Source organism: Nematostella vectensis, chromosome 2, assembly GCF_932526225.1.
Source record: "Nematostella vectensis chromosome 2, jaNemVect1.1, whole genome shotgun sequence".
NCBI classification, from domain to species: Eukaryota; Metazoa; Cnidaria; class Anthozoa; order Actiniaria; family Edwardsiidae; genus Nematostella; species Nematostella vectensis.
The window spans coordinates 12352077-12373969 of NC_064035.1; the positions used below are offsets into that span (position 1 = coordinate 12352077).

The 21893-nt window shown below is 40.2% G+C and overlaps 2 protein-coding genes and 1 long non-coding RNA gene across 5 annotated transcripts in view; 1 reads left to right on the forward strand and 2 right to left on the reverse strand.

Moving 5' to 3' along the window:
- The window catches only part of LOC116619184, a 44632-nt gene continuing 22739 nt past the window's right edge, over positions 1 to 21893 (reverse strand). The window contains exon 2 of the long non-coding RNA XR_004296559.2: positions 1 to 582. This is a non-coding gene — a long non-coding RNA (uncharacterized LOC116619184). The remainder of the gene's footprint in view (positions 583 to 21893) is intronic.
- Positions 1009 to 19579, forward strand: LOC5514050 (homeobox even-skipped homolog protein 2). Of its 3 annotated transcripts, none has more exons than XM_032383697.2 (3): positions 1009 to 1030; positions 17281 to 17439; positions 18633 to 19579. In XM_032383697.2, exons 1-3 carry the CDS (start codon positions 1024 to 1026, stop codon positions 19127 to 19129), a joined length of 663 nt encoding a protein of 220 aa, XP_032239588.2. In that variant the 5' UTR covers positions 1009 to 1023; the 3' UTR covers positions 19130 to 19579. The 3 variants fall into 3 exon arrangements, with proteins under 3 accessions (XP_032239588.2, XP_032239587.2, XP_032239586.2); XM_032383696.2 differs by lacking the exon at positions 1009 to 1030 and adding an exon at positions 13313 to 14668; XM_032383695.2 differs by lacking the exon at positions 1009 to 1030 and having other exon boundaries at positions 16176 to 17439.
- LOC125561097 lies at positions 8943 to 12017 on the reverse strand. The gene is made up of 2 exons (XM_048724359.1): positions 11239 to 12017; positions 8943 to 11131 (listed from the first exon to the last, which is right to left on the reverse strand). The coding sequence occupies exons 1-2, from the start codon at positions 11600 to 11602 to the stop codon at positions 9399 to 9401; spliced, it is 2097 nt and encodes a 698-aa protein (XP_048580316.1). The 5' UTR covers positions 11603 to 12017; the 3' UTR covers positions 8943 to 9398.

Genomic DNA, 21893 nt, shown 5'->3' on the forward strand with positions numbered 1-21893 from the left:
TTTTTAATTCATATTATACACTAAAATTTAAGAACGTCCTTAAGAACATTTTTAAAATGCCTAAAAAATAAGAACAGCTCAGCCTCAGTAATTATACGTTCTCATAAAATGTCCGTTGAAATTTTGCTGTTAATTGCACTGAGGACAAGTATATATGAAACAAACAATATTTTAAAAAGTAGATACTCGGGATACTATTCTCTATCAGTCCAGTAAATAAAAAATTAAAAAAAGACAAACTTTTCCATTTCTCCGTTACTCCATCACTCTACATTTCTTTTTTCTAGAAGGAACGATGGAAACACCTTATTCTATTCGCTGTTGAAGCACGTTCTCGTAAATTGGCTCTCCTTTTCCGGCCTTAAAGTCGTTTGCATATTTTATCCTGTGATGATGTCTTGTAAAGTGATGACATTCGTAAAAATACTTTATTACTGAGTCACTACGTGTCTCCACGTGTACCTGTTATATAACACTGCCTCATCCAAGTCCACGTGAAGTCTGTTATTTTAGCGTGTTCTACGTAGCCTCTCGCCCACTCGTGACGTACTAGAGTCTCGACAGCTCAGCAAAGTGCCAAGCCTAGGAGATAAAAGGGAGGCAACAATGACCACATAATTGCACTTGTTCTAAAAAAAGGAAGAAATAAATGAAGAAATAAAATATATTGCATACTTAGTGAATAGATCGGAGTTATTTTTTTATTTGTCTTGTGCGTGAACATCGATTAAGTTCTACTTGACGTAGCAAAGCATGGAAAAAGAAAATCATTATGATAAATGTTGACGACCATGGATTCGTGATGTAGCGATGTTTACTTGAAGCAAAAAAATAATATCCAAGAAAAATAACTTCCTTCCTCGTACGCGTGGGGGTAGCAAACTCCATGGGGCCCCGCCCTCGTACAAGGTTTAAACATAAACTTGTCCCTTCGATACACAACTGTTAGTCAGCTCCTTGTTTCTGATACTTAAAGAATACAAGAAAATTGCGACGCGAGTTCATCAGGATGTGCTAAGGAACATGAATGGTAAGGTTGTATTTCCAAGAACATCCCCACTCATCCATACACACTTACTAGGTATTTCCAAGGACATCCCTACTTATCCAACCACACTAACTTGGAATTTCCAAGAACATCCCTACTCATCCACACACACTAACCTTTGAATTTCCAAGAACATCCCTACTCATCCACACACACTAACCTTGGGATTTCCAAGAACATCCCTACTCATCCACACACACTAACCTTGGAATTTCCAAGAACATCCCCACTCATCCATACACACTTACTTGGTATTTCCAAGAACATACCCCCTCTCAATCGGCGCGTGCTAAGGAACATGAATGGTTTTATACAAGAAAATTGCGACGCGAGTTCATGAGGATGTGGCTTAGAGACATGGTTTTGTCTAAATAATGCCTTAAAACTTTAATTTATACATTATAATAAGCCACTTTTCTCGGCCTCAGCTGGATTATTGTGCTACAAAGGCTGCCTAAATACCAGTTATTAGACTTATAACGGACACTAAGAAGTTTCATCACATTACTTCAGTAATCTTTGAACTTTATTGGCTTGTTGTTGTTGTCCATTTTTAAATTTTACCATCAACTTTCAATGTTATACATCACTTGACAACCAGCTTCATTTGTACTTTAGCCAACATTCTTCGTCCTTGCATTTCTTATCCTCTTAAGTGCAATATCTCATTAGTTCTAGATTGCCCAAAGGGGGTATGCTGACAACATTAGGCGCCCGTTCTTTTTATGCCGCAAGCCCCTTGTGGGAAGACCTGCCCGCGCTATCCGGGGACTCCCGCTATCCGGCGATTCACTAAGCGTTTTAAGATACTTATTAAGACACCTTTTAAACATATTAAATAATAATTTGTCACTTATTAGTATGATATTTAAAGAATATTTAAAACATATATGAATACACTAGTTATAAGATAATATAAGGTTAGCTATGCGCTTTTGTTCACGTTCAATGCGCTATATAACATATTTTAATAACTTAAAAGTTCTTCTTCGAAATTTGCACAAGATTTTTTCAGAATGCTGAACAATTGAAATGTGGTCACAAGTCGCATATTTGTCACGTGTCACTCTGCCGTCCCTCGTTATCGTTTTTTCACCCCATATTACAAGCCATGCATTTCACCTTATGTAAACACGACGCATTGTATAGCCACATTCTCACTCGACTATTCATAACTGCTTAGACACACTTTGACGCATTTGTTATTTCTCACTAGCCTAAATGTTGATTTTTCTTCTATCAAAATACGAGGCAGGCAGTCGGACCTATGTCTCCTGCCCGCTGTACAGGGGCGCCGGGGGCTCGTGACCCCAGTGCTTTGTATATTCAAACTATGGTTACTTATTCTTAGTCAAGTTAGAGCAATCCTTTGCTCTATATAGAGCAGGAATGACTACCAGGTAGGTTTTCTAAATCATTCTTATTCTTAAACAGTCTAAAAGTTTTCAGTTTATTGCGTTTGTTACTATTTTTCCTATTGTCATTAAAGATTTCACAGAGCCAATTTTGAAATGTTGCCTTTTAATCTTATTATGTAAATATTGTATAAAAGGTTGTGAAAGGGAGACACACAAGACCCTACACAAGGGCTGAAGTACCCTTGGGGTACCCTGGGCGTCGAGTTCAGCAAACGAGGCGCGAAAATGAGGCAGCCAATTTATTTTTCTCTATTTTTTTTTTTGGGGGGGGGGGGGGTGGGGGGAGGATAGTATGGAGGGAGAAGACTTTCTCTTGTCTACCGCCTACCGCCTAACCCCCTCTCCATCAGCCGGTCCTGTTTCCGTTGTTCTCGCGCCTGTGACCTCTACGCTCTGAGTTCCCGATACATTTTTGTCCGGGTATAAAAAAGATTATAAAGGGGGTTATGGGCGAGGTATGAAGGGGTTATAAAGGGGGTTATGGGCGAGGTATAAAGGGGGTTATGGGCGAGGTATAAAGGGGGTTATGGGCAAGGTATAAAGGGGGTTATGGGCGAGGTATAAAGGGGGTTATGGGCGAGGTATAAGGGGGGTTACGGGCGAGGTGTAAAGGGGGTTATGGGCGAGGTGTAAAGGGGGTTATGGGCGAGGTATAAAGGGGGTTATGGGCGAAGTGTAAAGGGGGTTATGGGCGAGGTATAAAGGGAGTTAAGGGCGAGGTGTAAAGGGGGTTATGGGCGAGGTATAAAGGGGGTTATGGGCGAGGTATAAAGGGGGTTATGGGCGAGGTGTAAAGGGGGTTATGGGCGAGGTATAAAGGGGGTTATGGGCGAGGTATAAAGGGGGTTATGGGCGAGGTGTAAAGGGGGTTATGGGCGAGGTATAAAGGGGGTTATGGGCGAGGTATAAAGGGGGTTATGGGCGAGGTATAAAGGGGGTTATGGGCGAGGTATAAAGGGGGTTATAGGCGAGGTATAAAGGGGGTTATGGGCGAGGTATAAAGGGGGTTATGGGCGAGGTATAAAGGGGGTTATGGGCGAGGTATAAAGGGGGTTATGGGCGAGATATAAAGGGGGTTATGGGCGAGGTATAAAGGGGGTTATGGGCGAGGTGTAAAGGGGGTTATGGGCGAGGTATAAAGGGGTTATGGGCGAGGTATAAAGGGGGTTATGGGCGAGGTATAAAAGGGGGTTATGGGCGAGGTATAAAGGGGGTTATGGGCGAGGTATAAATGGGTTATAAAGGGGGTTATGGGCGAGGTATTAAGGGTTATAAAGGGGGTTATGGGCAAGGTATAAAGGGGGTTATGGGCGAGGTATAAAGGGGGTTATGGGCGAGGTATAAAGGGGGTTATGGGCGAGGTATAAAGGGGGTTATGGTCGAGGTATAAAGGGGGTTATGGTCGAGGTATAAAGGGGGTTATGGGCGAGGTATAAAGGGGGTTATGGGCGAGGTATAAAGGGGGTTATGGGCGAGGTATAAAAGGGGGTTATGGGCGAGGTATAAAGGGGTTATGGGCGAGGTATAAAGGGGGTTATGGGCGAGGTATAAAGGGGGTTATGGGCGAGGTATAAAGGGGTTATGGGCGAGGTATAAAGGGGGTTATGGGCGAGGTGTAAAGGGGGTTATGGGCGAGGTATAAAGGGGGTTATGGGCGAGGTATAAATGGGTTATAAAGGGGGTTATGGGCGAGGTATAAAGGGTTATAAAGGGGGTTATGGGCGAGGTATAAAGGGGGTTATGGGCGAGGTATAAAGGGGTTATGGGCGAGGTATAAAGGGGGTTATGGGCGAGGTATAAAGGGGGTTATGGGCGAGGTATAAAAGGGGGTTATGGGCGAGGTGTAAAGGGGTTATAAAGGGGGTAATGGGCGAGGTATAAAGGGGTTATAAAGGGGGTTATGGGCGAGGTATAAAGGGGTTATAAAGGGGGTTATGGGCGAGGTATAAAGGGGTTATAAAGGAGTTACGGCGAGGTATCGTTATGGGCGAGAAATTTTTAACGCTTTAACGCGATTGTAATAACGGACTTGATGCTTAATGTAAGAACACTCTACGCTGAATTTAACTAAGAACAAAAATACTCATATCTCATGATTGAAACATCGTCGGACAACCAGACTTGGAGGATGTCATGAAGCTTTTCAAGAGGGGTGCAAAAATAGTCATGTGTGGTGTAACGTCATCGATGACGTCATTAAATCGAAAATACTCATATCTCGGACAACCAAACTTGGAGGATGTCATGTAGGTGCCAAGGGGGTTATGGGCGAGGTATAAAGGGGGTTATGGGCGAGGTATGAAGGGGGTTATGGGCGAGGTATAAAGGGGTTATGGGCGAGGTATAAAGGGGGTTATGGGCGAGGTATAAAGGGGGTTATGGGCGAGGTATAAAAGGGGGTTATGGGCGAGGTATAAAGGGGTTATGGGCGAGGTATAAAGGGGGTTATGGGCGAGGTATAAAGGGGGTTATGGGCGAGGTATAAAGGGGTTATGGGCGAGGTATAAAGGGGGTTATGGGCGAGGTATAAAGGGGGTTATGGGCGAGGTGTAAAGGGGGTTATGGGCGAGGTATAAAGGGGGTTATGGGCGAGGTATAAAGAGGTTATAAAGGGGGTTATGGGCGAGGTATAAAGGGGGTTATGGGCGAGGTATAAAAGGGGTTATGGGCGAGGTGTAAAGGGGTTATAAAGGGGGTTATGGGCGAGGTATAAAGGGGTTATAAAGGGGGTTATGGGCGAGGTATAAAGGGGTTATAAAGGGGGTTATGGGCGAGGTATAAAGGGGTTATAATGGAGTTACGGCGAGGTATCGTTATGGGCGAGAAATTTTAAACGCTTTAACGCGATTGTAATAACGGACTTGATGCTTAATGTAAGAACACTCGACGCTGAATTTAACTCGACGATGAATTTAACTAAGAACAAAAATACTCATATCTCATGATTGAAACATCGTCGGACAACCAGACTTGGAGGATGTCATGAAGCTTTTCAAAAGGGGTGCAAAAATAGTCATGTGTGGTGTAACGTCATCGATGACGTCATTAAATCGAAAATACTCATATCTCGGACAACCAAACTTGGAGGATGTCATGTAGGTGCCAAGGAGGGGGGATAGTCATGCGATATGTGATGTCACCGAATAGGTAATTCGGGGTAATATAAAGAGGTATAAAGGGGGTCATGGGCGAGGTATAAAGGGGTTATAAAGTGGGTTATGGGCAAGGTGTAAAGGGGTTATAAAGTGGGTTATGGGCAAGGTGTAAAGGGGTTATAAAGTGGGTCATGGGCAAGGTGTAAAGGGGTTATAGAGTGGGTTATGGGCAAGGTGTAAATGTGTTATAAAGTGGGTTATGGGCAAGGTGTAAAGGGGTTATAGAGTGGGTTATGGGCAAGGTGTAAAGGTGTTATAAAGTGGGTTATGGGCAAGGTGAAAAGGGGTTATAAAGGGGGCTTGTTGATCGAATCGTTCAGGTATCGGTACCTAATTCGATTGGCCAATCTAAAGACAATCAAAACACAACCTCAGAACTACCTCATTGCACAATCCCCTTTAGGGTTCTGATTAGAATGCCATCCAAAAAAGCCGAGAGCTATATAGCGCCGAGCACTTCTATATTCAGGCATAAAGTTACGATTTCCTGTCATTTTGCCTCATCTCTGGTAAGGGAGGATATGAAATTCTAATTCTAATTGCCTGTCTTGCCATTATAGAACGAAAGTGGAAACTAAAAAGTTACCCTTGGCCTAAAGCGCCCCAAGTGGCTTATTGCGCCAGCAATAAGTACGGTAACTTAAAACTTCTCCTACTTTGAACTCTTTATAATTCAATAGGATCTTGCTCTATTGATAAATTGTCTATTAAGACATCGTCTTTGTGAAGATTTTTTTTTCTTGCATTTGCTAGGCTAATTGTGATTTTTGGAAGACTAGATTTGCAGATATTTGTATTGTTTTCTCGGTTATTTCTCTTTTAGGCAGTTGAAAATATAGATAAACTATTAATTACCTATACCTCATAAAATATATTGATAAATCGTTTTTTAAGATTGTGTAAAAGTACAAAATTTACTAAACAAGCCAAGATACAGTAAGTAAAGTAAGGCAAGAATGCAAGAAACTAACAGCCATGAAAAAAATCGTGGCTTCTTTTTTATCAATTCATGTGCATATACAGAACGTCATGCTGTCGATACTGAGAAATGGTTATCCAGTTCCCAAGAGTATAGATATTGCTGAATACTATCACGAATGTAATTAGTATATTTGTGGCCTAAAATCAGTGCTACAAGTATTGTACCGTGTTCAGACGGAGGGTTAAATGGGACCTCGATTCCGTAAGCCACACTCATCACGTCGTAGATTTATTTCTTTTATTTTCTTGTTTTCTATTCATAATAAGTATTATTCTTATTTCTCTATTCATTCATTAATTCATTTATTTTTTTACGTGTGTCGTTTAAAAGAAATCAAGGCTTGAAAAACCGTAGATTAGTAGTGACAAAGATAAACATTGCGAATGGCCAATGGCGTTAAATTCCATATTAGTTCAATGAAATTCCTAAGACTATCCGAAAACATCATTTCTTCAATAGCAAAAAAAAGGAAACAGAAGGCATCTTCAGATCAATTCCATTGTTTACTACCGTCGTCGCTCGTCACATTGGTATCTTTAAGTCTCTCTTCAGTTTTTTAGATATAATCGTGGCTTCAGACCTGGATTGTATTATTCGTATGCTACCCCTGTTTATCCACAGCCTCGGATTTCGACCAGAATATCGGAAAGATATAGAAAAACAAACAAACAAACAAACAGACAGACAGATAAAAAGCGTTTTTGACGCTATATGAGACAACACAGGTTTGTGTGCATAAAAAACATAAAAATCACCTTTCATCTTCTGTAGAATTCTTAGAATTGACCCAAACTAGACATGAAGTTAAATAAAACTTGCCAGATCCCGCTTGTAGCTTCCATTCTGGCAAGTGTGATGAATCCCGGTTTCTAATATTTGGTTACATCATGATGTGCTTCAAACTCATTCCCATGCGATAAAGTCTATGACACGAGAATAGAAAAAGTGGGTGTTTGCGCAATGGGTCTCTTATTAATGGACGCTTTCTACAGCATTTGACATTCCGATTGTTTTATCCTGTACTGTTTTTGTACTGCCTCGATATGACAGCAACTCGGTGTGTGTAGAAGACAGGCGGGTGGATAGTAATTAAGTAAATTATATGAGTTTATATTAGAGTTTCGATGATTAGTGAAAAACTAAGTTATTTTGTTTCTTTGCTTACCTGTTTGACTTCCACGAAGCAACGCGGATTATAACACACATATTCTTAGCGAGTGCATCCTTAAATAGGTGTATATCAACTGGCATCATTGTATGTTGCTAAAAAAAAGTAGCAGAACTACAATCTTGTTTACGGTTGACATCGGAAGCATGAACAATAATTTTAATTGGTTAAATACGCATTTCTAGAAATATGTGATATGATCCTCATTTACGGATCGTATTAAGCCCATGAAATACTATGATAAAGTTGGTGAAAACTTAAAAACAAAGTTAATCAGTATTAATATTTTCTAACATTTCTGTAGCAAGACATAACACAACCTATTATTATTTACTTTAAATTTCAGACGGGAATCCCCAAGAACATGTTATGTTATTTGATCACTTTGTTTTATGAGTTCCGCACTTGGATAAATGGGTACTCTTCCGAGCATTTTCGTCTTCATGCTTTGTTAGCAATCGAGAATCATAAAAGTTTAAAACAAACACAAGTAGACTGATAAAACCAGGATCTAGCAATAAAGAGTAGGCGTGAAGAACGCATTTCATTTATTTATGGATTTATCTATTTTTCTTAAGCGTACGATAAAACAACCTTAAAGAAACATGTATTGTTGTAAAAGTAAAAAGAAATAAGACGTCAAGTACAAATATAAGCCTTTTCGTTTCTGTATCTATCTTTGAGGGGGATTAAAAAGTCTCAAGCAAAACGTACTATAAGCCGATTTATGACTTACGTCTTAGTAGCGATTGTTATTCAAGGGAAAAACACTGGGACCATCATGGAGTGATCATTGCCAAACATCAGGGTATTCATGGGCTTAGTACTGCAAACATAAAACCCACATAATACGCCTTATTGAAGATTAATTCAAAAAACGAAGGAAGAAAAAAAAGGGGGAAATTAAGGGATGAACGATAAGCGCCGGTTTCGTTTTTGACAAGATGGCTAAAAAGACAAAGGCAAACAACACATTGGGCCTTTAAGGGGAGATTCCTATCAAAGAAGTGCCAAATTTGGGGTTTGTATTTAAAAAGTGACTATTTCATTACAATTGGTCTGATTTCCATAAAACTTGGTACAAATGTTCTCAATAAGGTTATCTACATCATCATGTAATTATATGTTAATACTAATGAGCCCCTGGTTAAATATTAACTCTCAAAGGGAATATTTCAAAACGCTTTATTAAAACTGCCCCCACCATTTTTTACACTTCCTATTTACATTGAAGGCTTTATATTGCATACACACATCATGGACATAAGGAAAAACAAACCTATGGGACAGTTTGTTGATAAGCCAATTCTGGTTACCATAGCAACCAAAACCTCTTCATGAAGACTTATACTGGTATATCACAGGCTAGGTTTAAGTTTTTTGAAAATGCTCCCATAGGTTTGTAATATGGACTATACACTACAAGTCTTCCAAATTTGAGCTAAAACCGTTAAATACCTGTCAAGATACTTAAGGGGGGCAATAAATTAATACGGAAATTAGTGTATTTGAGAAATCAGCTCTTAAAGTTTGACAAATGAGTTTTGAAAGCAAAACCACTCCAGTTAGGCTTTATGCTTGGTATAGAATAAATTAGACTGCCATAGAATCACAATTTATCATCTACTTAATGTTTCTTTGCCCTTTTCTTCCTCCTATGGCTAGTTGAGGGTCCTAAGTTATGTCCTAGCTCATTAAAGCCTCCTGCCTCATATGTTGTGCCTTCCCGTTCTAACCTAAGCTCTTCGTCCCTCTTCCTTGCCAAACTCCTTGCCTGTCTGTACTTCCTATGCTGGTCACTAGCCCTCTTCTCTGCCTTTTCTACTCTCTCCCTATCTCTTCTCTTACTCTCTTTCTCTGTATCACTACCCACTTCAATCCCCGCCCTTCTCATGATTTCATGCTTCCCGGTAGCACCCAGACTGAAGTGGATAGCCGCAGACCCAACAGCCATCTCCACTCTCTCCCTACCATGCCATTTATGCTTTGGGCACCTGGCCCACACCAAAGCATTTAAAGATTCATTGGCATTCTGGGTGTAGCCAGGGAGACACCTCGCCAACAGAGCAGGATCTGTTAGCCGAGTATAGATGGGCTCCAGGCACTTGATGAACACCGGGTCCAGGTGGTAGTCCTTGTCTTCACAAGGAAGACCTTTCTTATATTTGCACCAAGAGTTGGCTGGGCAGAACTGGTGTCTCTCCTTGTCAGGGATTTTGCTGCAGTGATACCAGGATGCTTTGATTGCATTTTGCATCTGAGCAATGGCTGCGTCTCTCTCTATCGGCGTATTTGCATTCTTATTTACATTGTCCCTGATAGCTTTTCCATAGTATTTTTTTAATTTTTCAATAGCATTCTTGGTCAGTCTGCCAGATCTCCCTTTCACAGGTTTGCCATCTTCTAATTTGTTTGAAGAAGTCTGGAAGTGATACAAGGCCTTGCCCATCCGTTTCTGGACATGGCCTATGCAGTCCAGCTTGACCACTCTGTTGCAGTCAGCACTTCCATCAAGGTGACTTGACTCCCATTCCACATAGTCCTCAGACTTGAGCCACTCCTTGTACTCTGTGCTTGCTCTGGACATTGACTCAAACTTGTTGCATGTGTCACACACACCGTACTGGTCCCAAATAGAGTCGTAGGACTTAGAGTCCCCGTCGCAAATCATGTACTTGTACATGAGATCGAAGGAAAGACTCCTCCCCCACAACCTCTTTGCACATTCCTTTTCCATACTAGGGCTAGACCCATCAAAGCTTCCAAGACACTCATGTGCCTCTACCCAGACCTCAAACTCATCACTTGGAAGTGTGTTCTTTTTTATGTCACAAGCATGGCAAGTCTTGGATAATACTTCAAAGTCCAGGACTTTGCCTGTTGTAGAGGAGATCACAAACCCGACTGCATGGTTTGCTGTGAATCCCCGCTTTGACCATGTGCCATCAAAGCTTACAGGAATGCCCACATTCATTGATTCACTTTCAAGTGAGCCTAGTTCTTGCATGGCTGCTTCTCTAGCCTCTTTACAGTTGGCTTCAAGCACCTCAGCTGCAACTTCCCTTGTCACATTGTGTAAAAGTTTTTGGTGTTTATACCATGTGTTTATGGCCATTGTGAAGGGCATGTTTAAAAGCTCACATAATTTTGCTACCCCTTCCATACCAATGCCCATTTCGGAGGAAGCGTACACAATCCGCCTGTTGATGTCTTTGGCGTTGTTTGTCCTCGGAGCAGTCGCGTCACCAATGTGCTCTCCGGTAGCCAAGAACTCCTTCATGTCACAATCATGGCAATGAACAAACAAACTGCTGCACATTCCATGCCTACTAGTGGTCATCTCTTTTAGTTCAAATTTACCTAGGGAAAAGTTAGATCAATATTAGGAACATAATTAAGCTTAAGCCATCGACAAGTGAAGCGGTTACGGGTGATATTAAAGTATATAAGATAGCATTTTTACTTACCAGCATCGCACGTGGTGTTAGCATGTAATCGCTTGGCAAAGTTGAGAAGACTCTGCATCGAAACAAAGCGATATCCAGTGGCTGATTCACCCTCAGCTTCAAAAGCATTTAAGCTATCATCAGAAGATAAATCTTCAAGAACATCATGAAGCTTCTGAGCCGAAGCACTTGGCTGAGGAGGAGGAACTTGCTCGCTCACAACATCGTCGTCACCGACGAACGCGATCTCAGTAACCTGCCGTATTTCTGGTTGATCCTGAGCTTTCTTGTCTTGTTTCTTAGTTCCTTTGAACGTAGATTTCCTCTTTCTTGTGTTAGTCTGGACTACAGATTGTTTGTAGCCGTGTTTTGAGCCCTTTGGCATGATTAAGAAGCGTATAATTTTCGTGTGTCGAGTGTAAATAACGCGAATTTTAGATTTGAGACTTGGACGCGCTGAAACAGCAACCAGGCCTCTAAAACTAGCTTTGGAATAGCCGGAATGGACATCAAAGGAGTCTGGAACCGAAACCAACCATTTAATTTTATGCTGGGGGTCGCTTTGTGCTGAAAAAAGGGCGCAAAACAAAAGAAAGCTATCTCGTTACCATGGTAACGGATAACTCACAACATCGTATGCCTCAGTATTTGTCTTTTTTATGGGTATTTCTTTTAGAATTTAGCATAAAAAGGTATAGAACAGAAAAGTATAATGCTTGAACAGTATTTAGAAGCACTTATTAGAAAATCATCACTTTTTTTATTTTTTTGGATTTTTTGATAGGAATCTCCCCTTAAGGCTATATACACTATGGGGATATCAAGGATGGATCTTTTAACTGTTTACATTGACTTCAACCGCCCTTTCTACTTCCATCGCTGGATCTATTTGCCTTTTATAGCGTTCATCAACCTCACCTCCCCTCTACTCACTTAGAACTAGCATTACCGCTTGTTTGCCTATGAAAATCTCCTCAAGTTAAAACTATTAGAACTATTCGTGGAGATAAAGCTGATAAAAAAACGATAATTCAGCTAGACAATACCTTTATCGGTTTTTGGTTTCCTTTTTTGCTTAATAGCTATTTATCCAGTATTCAGGCATAGGCTTTTTTCCCAGACTATAGCCTGTTTGCACGCGTTTTACCCGGTGTTTTTTCGCCTATCTTAATACCCGGTGTTATTTCGCTATGTTTACCCGGTGTTTTCGATTCTTGGTGTCTAGGCGCTCTAACTATGGCTGATCATATTTCAAATTCCTAAATAAAGCTTAATTTAGGTATTGCGAAACGCAAATAAATTCTATGTTTATTTTAGCATCACATTTTTTAAGTTCGTAAATCAAAATTACCTTATATATGTCATTGCGTCGTCTTTTTTAGCTCCGGTGCGCGCCACTTATTCTGCCTATACCGTTTAATTTACAAACTTATATTTTCAATATTCGCAAAATCATCTTTTCCCACCGTTTATAAATAGAAAAAAAACTTCGATTAATTTTCTTTGTGGCTGCCAACTTAAGACTCGAGACAAGTGCCCTTGCGAATTGCGCTTAGGTCATTATTAGCCCGCCGCTTTGGTTTACTTCCCCAAATGAGAGTGCCGAAATAGCGAGAAATGGTTTTCGCCGCTTTATTCTAGCCATAAAATAAAAGATCATTGCGGTCACATTTCAGAGCACCTGAGAAAGGTAAAAAGAAATCTATTATAGAAATAAATTTGTGTTGATTACACACAGAGTTCGTGACAAATTTGACCATATGGAGTTCTTCCCACAGTAAATTCTACCGGCTAAGCCTGGTTATCTCCAAGAGCGCTATACAAAGACGAAAGGGACCTTACTCAACGGGTCCAAAATAGCTCGGTAACATGATTTAAGACTGCACAGATCTCCTAAGCAGTTCCGTTTCACTCTTCATTGCTTAGTATTCCCTTATTGCTATTTCGAAGATAAAAAAATCTATTGTTATTCCACGGTGCGGGTAGAATATCGTGAAGAGAGAAGAGGGATTTAAATAACAAGGTTCAAGATTAAACGGATTTAGCTGCATATCACACATTTATTTAATTACTTTGTACGGAAAAGGCTCAATTTTTGCATGGAGTGAGAATTTCAAGTAGATAGGGATCAAAATCTTTTGATAAACTCGCTAGTCAAGGTAACTTGATGAAAGCGAGTACATAAAAGCGAGTACATTAGCTTTGAAAGCCTTTCGTTAAACAACTTCTCAGATTTATCGCACTTACAAAATACTTATCTCACTTAAGATGCTATCAAAAACGCTTTACTAGTTCAGTTGTTTGATTTCGGTTTTGTCTAGTACGCGGCATTGCGAGAGAAACAAAGCTATCAGCGGGCAATTACTGCAAGCCAAGGCGTGATAACACGAAAGAACAGTGCTTTTTGGAGGATATGACAATTTGATAATTAATTGTGCAACAGGATGTTAGGATGAAAGCTTCGATGCGGATAATTTGCGCTTAACGAGTGCGCAGCGTCAGTTTGCTTGGACCGTTTTGTAATCCTGGGAGGGATTAGTTCCTTTTCCTAGAAACATGACCACACGGGTGCTCGCTAAAGGCGTTACACACTAGCTTGAAACTATATCGTAAACATGACATTATTCCCAAGAAGTAAAAAAAAATGTTAGCGAATACACGGGTAAACAGAGTATTGAAAAAGTGAATGCGATTGCTTACTTGACATAATGTAGACCAATAATGCCCAATGGATTATACGAATTCAATTTCACACCTATCGTGCTGTGTGCCACCATAATGCCAAAATTGACGCCCAGAAATGCGAGACACTGCCCATTTGTCTACCTATTTACACACCTATAAACATTTGTTTATTTATCTATTTATTATTAATTTACTGTAAACCCGCCACACCTGTATTACTTACTACTCGGATCGTATAGTTTGCAACAGACGTATTCCAAATTCAACCAGCCAAATCTGGAAACCCAAACATAGCTTTAAGTTCGCAATGACTTAATTACACACGAACATTGTCCGTTGTCCATTTAGAACGACTAATGCTTTTTCTTTCTGGCTATGGGTATTGTTCTCCTGGATCGAACGTGTAATACCGAGCCCGGATATCTCACATGTAATTATTTTGCTTTTACTGCGACGATATTATTTCACAAAAAGAACAAACATGAAATGATTGTTAACTACTCACATGTTAGAAAAATATGCAACGGTAATTCGGTGTGTGTTGAGGGGGAATCTTAAAAAGCAAGGGATGTTTTGTTTAATGACAAGTTGTTGACTGTGGCTAAGGTACAGAAAATGGCGACGGGTGTGTCTAGAGTGAAATCCACCACCATTAAAAAATATGAGTGAAATGTGAATGAGCCAGACTTGATGCTCTATGGTGAGAGCTTCTAGGATGTCGCGCACAGAAATGCTACCTGTCGAGTGATGCGTCTACAATCTACAGGTAAAATAAGCCGTTTTTGTTTCCAATACCGACAAGAAGGCTACTTTGTGGCATGATTCCTTTGTGGCGATGCAGGGTGGCCTATAGATACAGACACAAACCCCACGAACCTTAAAATACAGGCAGGGTCGTTGAATCTTACAGTTATTTTGCGGGGAAGTGTTTTTGGAAAAAGCAGACATTTAAGCGCAGCAGCTTGATCGATGGTGAAGAAATCTAGAAACCTTTCTTCCATACTCATATTGCATCAATAAAACCTTAAAAAAGCGTAAAGATAAACAAAATATTGCTGCTGATTCAGATTGAAACACTTTCATGGCAACTTTTTTTTGTTTTTAATGTTTTCTTTGTGTGAAAAGAAAACAAGACATCGGCCACATTGAAGGTAGATCTCTTTTGATATCTTCATCAGGGGTATAGGCAGCTTTGTTAGACGCTGTGGTCAAGCTTGAATACAGCAGTGTCGTCTGCAGTAGTTTATTCGTTATATGACAATTATCAGTCAGTATGGTAGAGGTTTAAGGTTACGGTTTTTGTGTATTAAAGTATGTGTACTTTCTTCTTGCTACTTGAAACAATCACTATAAAAACAGTAAAAAAGAGTTCTTCTTTCGCGGATTTTCTTGTTCTGCTTTCAGTGGCAAATACATAGCGAGTGTTAGAGAAACCAAGGTCTTGTGACACCATGGCTAATGGTTTGGAAGATTTGATTTTTCCCCTGTAGGAAATCTCCACCAGATTGAAGCGCTGGCTATTGACACACACACGCTTCGCGGACCGTGTAGCACAATGCTTTATTGAATTACTTCACTTTGCACAATAATTCGACCCAAAGTGAACAAATGTATATATTTTATGGGTTTTGAGTTGATTACTTGCATCCCGGTGAGCAGTATTATAAAGCAGACAATACTTTGTTTATAATGCTAACCCTAAAAGGTAAATTGAGATGTCCAGAAAATATTGAGAAATTAACGATCGAAAGCAGCTTCTCACCATTGCCTGCCCATTCTTTTATTTTTATCGTCAGTATCATGCGAAGTTAGGATTATTAGTTTAAGGTTGTTTCAATACAATTGTCCAACCTGCCTGTCGTAACATTCGTTTAAAATGTCTTTACATACGACTAAGGTAAACTTTGACAGCTTATAGCTTGTCATTGAAGTTTTCTTTAAGACTGCCACTTATGGTGGAATTCTCGCTATACTCGAAATCACTACGGACACAATAGGATATTGCTAATACCTTTTCAAAAGACAGTACAATGCTTAAGTTAATCTTATTAAAAATAGTTTATTTAGAAACTCTTAATACCTTAACTGGATTCTAATTGATAAAGAAACTGCTAAATGAACATAATTTATAATCACAGAGAGAAAAGCGATATCTTATGGAATTAAAGATCTAGCCTAACCTGTCCTTTTAACAGAGATAGGGTTTTAAGAACTAGCCAAACCTTGCTTTTAAACAGAGCTGCAAGGAAGCATACATTCTCAGACTAGAGCCGGAATATTGAGATAGGGCTTAAAGAACTAGCCAAACCTAGCTTTTTAACAGAGCTGCAAGAAAGCATATATTCTCAGACGTGAGCCTGAATATTCACCAGTTACAAGATTCTAGTTGAATGTCTTTTATGGGACAGAAAGTATGCTTGGTACTGGAGTAACGGGACGAGCCCGAACCACACCTTTTGGCCTAATAACGGTAGGCTTACAGATGTTTCTTGTTTTTAAGTGTTTAAATTCAAGGTGTCATAAAATACGACGTTATTTATCACTCTTGGCAATTAATATATTTCTTGGGGGAACAACCATCCTCGTATGCAAAACCTGGCAGGTTCAAAGCCCTCAGGGTACAGCCGGTTTGCTTTAAAAAAAATTGGCATTAACCGTATTAGATGGCAGATCTTTATTAAATTTGATTTCGGTTGACAGATATGATATAATCAGCAAAATCAATAGACTACGTAATAAGATCCATTGCCCTTACCAATTCCCATTCCCTTAAGGTAGAGAACAAGAGATCAAAAATCAACGTTAAGGGAGAAAATAAATAAAATAAAGGTAGAATGATTAAGAAAAAAGAAATATTGGAGACCTTTCTGAATAAAAAAGTAAATAAGAACAAACTTGGGCAGCCCCAAGTCTCGGTTCACACCAGCGAATAAAATAGCCAGCTAATTAAGCCTGTTTAAGCATGCTAACGAAATTTCAAGATGAGCAACAATACGATTTACTTTGTGGCCATTAAAGTGCTTCTTAAATTACTTCCGCAAAGATGCGCGCATGACAAAATTCGGTCCAATCCGCCTTATGAGCTGACTGCCTGCTTGCATTCGACTACTCATAATAACATCGCGCTATTGTTCTAAGGAATTAATCATGATGTAATTTCATACCTATTAGCGATTTTACGAGAGCCCAAAAAGAAAAAAGGGTGCGCTTGTCACGTGACAACAAGCGGCTTATAACCAGGAATCGAACTGAGAAAAGAGCATAATCCCTTAACGATGCAAAGAGCCAAGTCATTTTCAGTGGAGTCCCTAATTGCGAGTGAGGCCTTTCCCGAGTCCTCCTCCGCCAGCGCCTCATCATTCCCTGTGTGTGTTTCAGAGGATGATGCGGGCAGGACCGTAGAGGTCGATCAGGCGAGGGACACCTATGAAGACGCTTACTACCCAACGAGCTCAGTGGATAGAACCAGCAGTACGCCGACCGGCGAAGCCTTGCACGGTATAACAAGCAAAAGCGGTGATCCAGCCGCACTCGCAGGTAAGTCTTGACATAAGTGTTTCTGAAGTCCCACGCGCAGAGCATGCGAGACTGCATGAAAGGGTTTTACAAATATTACAAAAGTCGCAAAGAATCCCTTCGCTTTACACGCTTGAACTACCTCGACAAGTTTTTTTTCCTTAATAACACTCAGCAACCATGATAATCATGAGTATTCCTGAGCTATTCCATCGAACAGGGAGCGTGTAACCTCCTATTTAAAACGTAATATGGCTAATATTAAGAATTAGGAGCACTCTAGTGATAAATGGCACCTTCTATTTACTAACCGCGGTTGGTAATGCCATACAAGGAAAAATACAACAACAAAAGACAAAAAGGAAAAAGTGTATGTAGGAAAATTTGGCGTTTGGGGTTTTATGAAAGGAAAGGGGACACAGAGTGACTTGTACAAATATAAACGAAAATTTATAAAACGAAACTCTTAGTAAATGGTGAAAGAGGAGCGCAGTGTGCTATAGCATTGTCGCAATCTATAAAAGCAAAAGGAAAGAAATCATATTGTGATGCGATTTACTAGAGAATAGAGAGGGATCGAATCGTGGTCCTGAGGCAGGCGATGAGTCAAAAGCCAAGTGAATCACACATTATTTGGTAAAAGACGGTGTCTTCCAAATCAATGCGATGTTTCAATGATTAAGAGTCCACTTAGGTTTTGCACTGCCCTCTTAAAGTAATCAACAGGGCATATTTTTCATCTATAAGCACACCCAATTTTGTTAACCAGTAAACTTACAATAAGCCGCCTTACAATGAGACAAAAGTACATTTATATTTTATATACATCGCTTAAGTAATCATGCACAGAATCTTACTTTGTAAATTTTGTACAAAATATCTCATTCTTAAATATTTACACGTCGACTGGATTCTAGGTGACTCGACTCAAGTCAAAAGCAGATTTTTGCTTAGGCTGCGGTGCTAATCAAACAGACAAACCAGGGTACAAAAAAATAGAACAATGCATGCTTTATACGATAAACTGGGTAATCTAGACTTATAATTAACTTGCGAGTTCTTTGTATTTCTCATAAAACTCTCTCTAATTACGCATACAGATCGAGTCATTAAGGACAAACATTGGTAAAACCGATGTCATTAATTAGCTTTTTCAGTGTTATTGCTGGTGATACTGTCATCTAATCGTGTTCTCGTATGCTCTTTTGCTACAGCAGGTGCAGGATCGAGCGAAGCCACACGTACGCGGCGGTACAGAACCGCCTTCACGCGCGAACAGCTCAAGAGGTTAGAGAAGGAGTTCATGAGGGAGAATTATGTGTCGCGCACAAGGCGCTGCGAGCTGGCCAACGCGCTCAACCTCTCAGAAACTACCATCAAGATCTGGTTTCAGAACAGGCGAATGAAATCCAAGCGGCGACGCATGGCCATGGGCCTCAAAGCGGCATCTTCTCTCTGTCCCTCGGGCTATAGCGGCCCTGGCAATGGACCCTACTATGGTGGCCTGCACTACATGCCATGGGCGTATCCAATGAACACACCCATGTGGTCGCATGGCGCGCACTTCGTTCACTGCGACCCCTGCCACCATTCGCACGAAGGCGCTGCCACCGCCACTCCCTATCGAATGCATGAGGCGCAGACTACTAACACCTGCACGACCACTGCATTTCCTTGGGGTAGCTCAGACACGCATCGCCAGGATGTATAGCTCCGACTTTAGCTTATTCCTTGATATTTAGGTGCATGATGTTTCTTGGCATTTGGGCGCATAGAATTTAGCACATGCTAAATATACCCAATATCACATTTACCAGTTACAGCGAACGGGAAAACTTGTAAATAAAGGTTGAATTTATAAACTGTAAAAAATGTACTTTTCTAATGATCAAGACGGGTTTAGAGATTTAGTGATTTAGATTTTGTGCTGTTACCAATTACATATTCATAAATCAACCTAATGCGCCTATAACAGTAAACAGGAAAAGAGTTTCCCATGGGGCATCGCAAATGGAGCTATTAGACATTTGATCACCCCGTTTTAAAACCTATCAGGATTTCTCAATAATTGATTCGATAAACTTAATTAAATGAAGGTTCATAACGCAATGGATATAAATGATTACGAAGAAAGAAAAAAAACATTAAACAATTTTATTTCGATTGTCTACGAGAGATTAGATGCGCGCGCACATCGTTTGCCATATTCACACCTTTAGAGCTGTGAGCCCATTTCACTACAGAATTCGGTCATATGCGTCTTTTATCGATATTATAGTTGAAAATGCAATGCCCAGAATTGTCTAGTCCCTAAGAAATGTCGCCATGATAAAGTGCTAATTGGCTGAAAATTGTCTCACTAAACGTGCGACGAAATATCCTACTACTGAAATGTGACAAAACGAGAAAACACCTCTCTAAAGCACGCAAACATTGAAAAGTATCTTCATTTTAAACAATTTTCTTGAGATTGTTTACAAAATCATTTGAATATTTTAATGAAAAAACATTTTGTGGATAAATGCTTCTACTACACATTAAAACATGTGTAGTAGAAGCATTTGATTTAGAAGTATCTGATTTTTACCCTCCCAACCTCTTCTCCCCCTAGTCCTAATGTGACCTATCATAAGATCTGCGAACACGCGATAAAAGTACCCCAAAATAAATCGCAGGGTAAAACGGTGGACAAATATTTGCTAGAGGCAGGCGGGGTAAGACATATTCTTTAAAAACGCGTGTCATTTCAGTTCTCAGGGTATAAACGTTCTAATATTTTAAAAACGAAGCTGTAATAGCGATTGTACAAATTATATACACTTGTATTAAATTAATCATTAATCAACACCAGGAACAGGACTTCTTATTGAACGATGGTGTTTGCTAAATCAACTTGATAATGAATAATGCCACAGTTATCCGACCCCTACCGGCGCCATCGCCAAATAAATTCCATTTTATAGTTTTACCAATCTATATTGGATTTTGTTATATTGTATAATGATATCAAAAGGTGAGCTGAACATACATCATTCACAGTAAGGGCATAAAATAAAATAAAACTATTATCATAGTTGGAGGGGGGTCGTATCCGCCTCAAAAGTGATTTGGCCTCAGCTAATTTGACTGCATGATTTTCTGCGCTTAGAAAAGTAAGAATCTATTTTGGGCTTTTCAATCACTCAAACTTTTCATCGCAAATTGTTATCTTTATAAAAAACACATTACTGCCTTCGCCTCTTTCGACAGAACACCGTGGCATGTCGTAACCTGAACTTTTAAAGGTCATAAAAAGCTCATCTAATGTTATTAATGTCACCTTCATCAACACTAAATTACATCTTAATTGCTTCGACCACATTACAGTTTTATGACGATCATTATCGTACAAGTACAAATAACATTAAAACAGAATTAAGCACAGAACTTCCTCATTACCTTTACCTAGCAAGTGTTAGATGGGTTATTTATAGGAGAATAGGAGTAATAAGTTCCGCGCCAGATTTTTTGATGATGCAATCTCCTACTAGTAGCCTCTAAAACACAGGTGTAACCGCCTGTCATTTCGTGAGTGCTGATATTATCATGTGTGAGCATTATCGACAAGTAGGTCTAACCTATGAACGAGTACCAGGACCCCACGGTTGTGTTTGAGAACGCCTGTCATTTCGTGAGTGCCAATATTTTCATGTAAGAGCAGCATCTACAAGTAGAAGGTCTAACCTATAAACGAGTACCAGGACCCCACGGATGTGTTTTAGAACGCCTGCAATTTCGTGAGTGCCGATATTATCCGTGATAGCAGCATCTACAAGTATAAAAAGTATAAGGGTCTAACCTATAAACGAGTACCAGGACCCCACGGTTGTGTTTTGGAACGCCTGTCATCAACTCCTGATTCAATAAGGCATAGTCAAACCTTTAAAAAAGTCCGTGGAGTAATCGCTAAAACTACCTCGACCAGTCAAATGGTTTCGAAACCTACAGTTAAACGTAGCACGCCTCGGATTAATAGGGGGCACAGCCACGCCCCTACTGGTCATTTCCTTATATCTTTTTAAAATATTAAGGCGGGGGGGGGGGGCACGTGCCCCAATTGCCCCCCTGCTTCAGCCCCGAAATGGTTTAAGTCCCACCCCTCACATGTTTTAAGGGCAAAGGGTGAGGAGCGGCAGTTACGAGTGTGTCAGGGTTTACCCCTCATTTTTTAAGAGCAAAGGGTGAGGAGCGGCAGTTACAAGTGTGCCAGGGTTTACCCTTCATTTTTTAAGAGCAAAGGGTGAGGAGCGGCAGTTACAAGCGTGTCAGGGTTTACCTTTCATTTTTTAAGAGCAAAGGGTGAGGAGCGGCAGTTACAAGTGTGCAAGGGTTTACCACTAATTTTTTAAGGGCAAAGGGTGAGGAGCGGCAGTTACAAGTGTGCAAGGGTTTACCACTAATTTTTTAAGGGCAAAGGGTGAGGGCCGGTGGTTATA